General features: G+C 62.9%; 1 protein-coding gene across 1 annotated transcript in view; it reads left to right on the forward strand.

Moving 5' to 3' along the window:
- Window positions 1-4,092, forward strand: part of ATP9B (ATPase phospholipid transporting 9B (putative)) — a 120,227-nt gene extending 116,135 nt beyond the window's left edge. Inside the window, exons 27-29 of the mRNA XM_081150216.1 lie at window positions 988-1,045; window positions 1,644-1,847; window positions 2,877-4,092. Of these exons, the coding sequence (XP_081006342.1) occupies window positions 988-1,045; window positions 1,644-1,847; window positions 2,877-3,013 (399 nt within the window). The 3' untranslated portion in view covers window positions 3,014-4,092. The remainder of the gene's footprint in view (window positions 1-987; window positions 1,046-1,643; window positions 1,848-2,876) is intronic.
- The last annotated feature ends 1,908 nt before the right edge of the window (window positions 4,093-6,000 follow it).

Below are 6,000 nucleotides of genomic sequence, written 5' to 3' on the forward strand. Positions count from 1 at the left end.
GGTCCCATTCAGGAAGCATAAAGACAAGCCATGGACTGTAGGTGTCTGCAGGCCGCACCCTGATGGAGGACTCGCACCAGGAAACAGAGAATCTCAAAGAGAAAGCAACCCGGTCTCCTGTGCACTTAGAAACTGGCAGTCGGAGCTGGAGAAGGGACAGTGAGGGCCCGCTGTGCCCATGAGGCTCGGGCAGAAGGAAACAGGGTGCACACACCTATGGGTGTGCGGGAGCCGAGGGCCCACCACCAGCCGGGAGCGCGCCCTCACCCAAGTCCAGGAAGTGGAGGTGCTCAAACCACCAGTGGGGCAGTGATAGCAGGAGCCACCCGAGAGCCCCCAGCGACCAGCACTAGAGCCGCCTGTGCCCTGCGGGAGTTCCCAGTGGGAACTTTAAGAAACCGAACCATTGAGACGGAACAGAAGCCACAGTGCGTGACACTTAGGAGCGTCATCCTGCCCGCCTGCGACCCCCGCCCCGTGCCTCATCCTCACACCGGCTGGCACCCATTTCAGCCCTTGCTTCTCCGGGCGCTGTTGCAGTCTGGGAAGTCAGAGCCACTGGTTCCTGGGGTTCCTTCCCTGCCTCGTGCACCTCAGAAGGTACTTTGGCCCTGGCCAGTGTTGCTCAGTGGTTAGAGCATTGGCCTGCGGACTGAAGGATCCCAGGTTCGATTCTGGCCAAGGGCACGTACCTCGGTTGCAGGCTTCATCCCAGGCCCATATTGGGGCATGTGCGGGAGGCAGCCAATCAGTGTCTGTGTGTTTCCTGCTTTCTCTGAGAAGCAGTGGAAAAAATATCCTCTGGTGAGGATTACAAAAAAGGAAGGTGCTTTGGGACGGTTCCGAAGGCACATCCCCAGCTTAGCCACCTGTTCACCACAAGTGCATGGAGTGGGGGCTGTGATGCACAGCAGGATGGGGGCCCTGGGTCCTAGAGGGGTTACCCGGCCCAGTTAACTCGGTGGGTGACCCCCTCTCCCTCCCCAGGGCCGGTCCTTGTCCTTCAAGACCTTCCTCGTCTGGGTGCTGGTCAGCATTTACCAAGGTAAGCGCCCCGCTGCTCCCGCACACACACGGGGCTGTCTCCTCCCAGATACACTCCAGCAATCACATTCCCACTGCTCCTGTGAATCGTCCCTCCCACCACGGATCTTCCTGACTCCACGCTGCGCAGTGGCCTGGGCGTTGTTTAACCATGAATGTCCCCTAAAAACCTACCTGTTTCTAATTAAGTGTAAATCCAGAAACGTGTTAACCAGCTCTTAACACCACCATGGCTCTTTCAGGGAGAGACGGCGGGACATGGGGGATCTGAGTCCTGTCGGCACAGGTTGCTGGCTGCCTGTTAGTTGCAGGCAGACGAGGTGGTTGAAAGTGACATTACCAGCAGAGCAGACAGTGCATCCACCCGCAGACCCGCCCCCCTAACTGGAGTGGAGCATGGCTTCTCCGGATGCTTCATAACCCAGCGTTTAAATTAGTCGTTAATCAGCGGGAGGTTGGGACACGTAACCCCGTGTCTCCAAGTGCTGTGAACATCAGCCAGCTCTTCCCGACCCTTCCTCCAGCTCCTTACACAGTAACAGGATGTGCAGTCCAAACAGTCTCCCGTAAAAGCCCACCCGTCCCCCGCTGTCTTCCAGGCGGCATCCTCATGTATGGGGCGCTGGTGCTCTTTGAGTCTGAGTTTGTCCATGTCGTGGCCATCTCGTTCACGGCCCTCATCCTCACCGAGTTGCTGATGGTGGCTCTGACGGTCCGGACGTGGCACTGGCTGATGGTCGTGGCCGAGTTCCTCAGCCTCGGCTGCTACGTGGCCTCGCTCGCTTTTCTCAATGAATATTTTGGTAAGTTGCCTTGGGAGTGTTCTTGGATAATTGCCTGTTACCGATTTTTAAACATTTTTTATTATTCACACATTGTCTTAAATTGCAGATCCCAGTAAAACCCACAGCAGAAAGCTTCAAACACAAGCCTGTTTGGGGGGGGGGGGGGGTTCCAGGTGTGAAGTCTGCTTACGTCCGTAGACAGTTGACCCCTCCTGTCAACATCTCTGCCTTTTAGTCATTGGTGGTTGGTCCCCTGGGAAACACTTTCAGGGTTTTTCACAGTGTTAAATACAGCCTGTGGCCCAGCCGTCCTCTGGCTTGGACCCCTCCACACAGGCCCGTGTTTTCCCTGCACTCCTGTGTCTCAGAGTCGTGCCTCCTGCCAAGGAGGCCTCACCCCACCTCTGACAAGTCTGCGGGTTTCTGCCACTTGGAGAAGTGAAGGCTGTAAACTCCGGTAGGAAAGTCCCATAGCCCAAGGGGCAGGAAGGACAGGCGGGCAGTGACAGCCCTGCCTGCTGCAGTCCATTTGGCCGTCCCTGGAGAGGGAGGAGAAGCTGGGCCTGGGTCCTCTGGGCAGGGCTCCCTGTCCCTCCTGCTGCCCAGTGCTCCCTCCAGGACCAGCACACAGGTGCCTGAGTGGCCGCCCGCTGACCGGCCTTGGGTGGCTCTGGTCATACTCTGATACTGTGCTTTCATGATTCCTGTTATGAGAATTTATCCCTGGTGCCAGATAGCGCATTTTTTTTGTTTTTTAAAAAATATTGTCTATTGATTTGAGAGAGAGGAAGGGGGGGGAGAGAAACATGAGTGATGAGAGTCATTGATGGGCTGCCTCCTGCGCGCCCCCTGCCGGGGATGGAGCCGTAACCCCGCGCGCGCCGGCCGGGAATCGAACCCGGTCTCCCGGGTCTGGGCCGATGCCCCCGCGGAGCCGCGCCGGTGGTGAAGCGGGTTTTACTGAGACCACGCGGGGCCTCCAGGGGCACGAGGTGCGGGGGCTGCGCCCCGCATGCCCGCCCCGCGCTCACGCCCGTCTCCCCGCAGACCTCGCCTTCATCACCACGGCGACCTTCATGTGGAAGGTGTCGGCCATCACCGTGGTCAGCTGCCTCCCGCTCTACGTCCTCAAGTACTTGAAGCGCAAGCTGTCCCCGCCCAGCTACTCCAAGCTGACCTCCTAGCGCGCCGCCGCCCCTGGACCGCCCGGTTTCCCTGGAGAAGCCCGGCCCTCCCGGCGCTGGACTCCCGGCGGCCGCGCCGCTGGAGCCTGTTTACCTGCAGTGCCCCGGCGTCCGGGGCGGCGTCGCCGCAGACACTCCTGCTTCACTCAATAAACCAGATGCTGAAGCCGCGGGTGTCCTGCGGCTCCGGGACCGTGCGCCCGCGGGGTGCCCCGCGTCCCCCCTCCGGCCCGCGCCGGGTGCTCAGCCCAGCGGGGGAACTGGGGGCGTTTCTGCGCCGCGTCCTGGGGCGGGCAGGGGGGCAGGGGGTCCCCAGGGCACCGCTTCTGAGGTTCTCACGCGGGACGTCGCGCGAGCGCAGAGCTGCGGCCCCGGAGCTCGCCGGCCCCGGCTGCTCGGGCTGCAGGACGGCCTGTTGTCCCCCCCCCCGACGGCCTGCCCCCCCCCCGCAGGACGGCCTGTCCCCCGCGGCCCGCCTCCCGCCCCAGGAAGCGCAGGGGCGACGGGACCACCGCTCACCACGGCTCCTGGGAGCCTGGGTCTGGGCTAGTGGGTCCGGCTCCCTGGCTCCCCTCGGCCGGGGCTGCAGCGCCCGCTCCAGGCCCCCTGGGTCCGGTTACGCCTCTTACGTCCTGTCCCCAGGCCGCGGGCGGTGTGAGCTCAGCGCGGGTCTGCCCCGCGAGGCAGGTCCCCGGCGCCCTCGGCCACCACCCAGGCTCCCCGCCCGCAGCGCCGGTGGCGCCCGAGGCTGGCTGCCCCCCCGCACCCCGCACCCCGCACCGGCCTCGGTCCCCGGCTTGCGGGAGACCTCGGGGAGCTGTTCCCGCGCTGCCCACAAGGTGTCACTGTTCGCCGGGTCAGCCCGGCGGCTGCGGTGGGCTCGTGGCGGGCTCGCCCCTGAATCAGTGTCCCCAGAGGTCCCTCCAAGTCCGGACCGTTCGGGTCCCCAGCCCTCCAGCCCCACACAGCGGGCAGGCGGGTGGCAGCATCTGAACCTGGGCTTCATGGGGTCCTGGGCAGCCTGTGGACAGGGCGTGGGTGGCCGCTCGTTTAAATAAACCCCCCTGTGAGCAACAGGACTCAGGACTCCGGGCTAGAGGCTTTGTGGGAAGGGACACGCGGAGCCTGGGCTCCTGAGCAGATGGGTTCCCGTTGGTGTCAGGAAGCCAAGAGTTTGCCTGGAACATGGTTTCAGCGGTTTAACCGTGTCCCTGGGTCTTCACGTCCGCTGAGCTCCTCGGGAGGAGGGACCCTCCTGCCGCCCACACCCCGTGTCCACCGTGTCCCTGAGCAGGCTCCCGGCTCCCAGGTCTGAGGGTGACAACTGTCCTGGGGAGGGAGCCAGGTGAGATGGAGGCAGGGTGTGGGGCAGGGGTCGGGGCAGGTAACAGGCTCCTCCGAGCAGGTGAGGAAAGCTGGAAATAAGAGGAACCGGACGGCTTGTGCACAGACCCCGCGGTGGGGCCCAGAGCCGGGGGCGAGGGGCAGAGAGCGGCCAGCAGGTGGGGCTGGCTCACAGCCCTTGCTGCCCCCGCACCCTGAGGTCACGAGGGCTCACCCAGGAGGAAACAGCCTGCGGACAGCCCTCCGGAGGTGCGGAGAGCAGAGGGGTGTGCGGGAGGGTCTGGCAGGTGTTCACAGAGGTGGTGGGTGCTCACGGGTGAGGCCAGGTGAGCCAGCGTTGGAGACCGATGGGGGGGCAGCTGCTGAGGGCTCTGTCCTGGATCTACCAGGGTCAGCACATCAGCGTGTTCAGATCACCGGGTTTGGCTGCAGTTTGGTTTTTGGAGCAACTGTGATGAGAGTGGAGGGACGATGGTGTGAGTTAGGGGGCCATACTAGTGTGAGGAGGGGGGACAGGGAAGTGACCCCAAGTGCCTGGCCCCTTTGGACTGAGTGGGCTGGACAGATAGAGGAACAGCCTGGTGGGTGTGGGAGGGGGATGGGCTGGCCTTGTCCCATTCAGGGTGGTGGTCGCCTGACTCCTCAGGAAACACTTGGCAGTGAGGTGGGGGGCGTAGAGGCTCAGGGGTGTTAGGGGTGATTTTCCCTGGAGCCCAGCGCTCAGAATTTTACCCAAATCTGAGGAGCAAAGGCATCTGGCACCACGTCCCAGACCATGGTGAGGAACGGATGGGGGTGGGTCAAGGGACAAGGGAGTGGGGGACAGCATTGGGGGATGAGGGAGTTTAGGGGGACGTGGGGACAGGCCTGGAGCACCATCAATCCCGGTTCCTTGGTCTCAGGTGGAAAGGGTCCTTTAGCAACTCCAGCTGGTCCCCACAGTCAAGGTCACTGGGGTCAGAGAGTCAACAGAGGCCCCTCGATTTCTCAGCAGAGTTTGGGGTCCCTGTGTCCCTGAACAACCTGGACCTTGTCCACCGTGAGTGGACTTTCCTGTCTGCCCCCCCCCCCCAGCCTGATGTCCTGAAATGACTGTGGACTTTGGGGGAAGCTGCACAGACAGCACAGAGCTCCTCGGCCAAGGCCCTTGTCCGGTGGCCCTAGGAAGACACTTGACGTCCCCACAAGGTGGGCCAGAGACTCCCGATTCCCATGAAGCCATTTCTGCCCCAGGACCCCGGGGAACCTGGCCTTCAGGTCTCCCAGTGTCCTCTCGTGTCCCTCTGTCCTGGTGTAGGGAGCATGTGGGTGATGCTGGGACAAGCTCGGCGTCTGTCCTGAGAACTGAGCACCCTGTTGGGCGGGCGACCCCTCAGTCACTGTGGCTGAAGTAACAGGAAACCCTGGGCGCCCGCTGGGTGTAATTCCAGAAGATTCCAGCAGGTGGCACTAGAAGCTAAGAAATGCCCCCTGGTGGCCTCAGGGCCCTGGCCGGGTTCCTCCCCCAGGTGTTCAGAGCTGGGTCCCTCCCTGAGCCGGTGAGGACTGGAGGTCACAGCACATGGTCAGTCAGTCCCTCAGAAGCAGCGATGGCCCTGCCTGGGCCCCGTGACAGGACAGTGAGGCCCAGGACCCGGCAGCCC

This window comes from Miniopterus schreibersii (genome assembly GCF_964146895.1).
Source record: "Miniopterus schreibersii genome assembly, chromosome: 10".
In the NCBI taxonomy this organism is placed as follows: domain Eukaryota; kingdom Metazoa; phylum Chordata; class Mammalia; order Chiroptera; family Miniopteridae; genus Miniopterus; species Miniopterus schreibersii.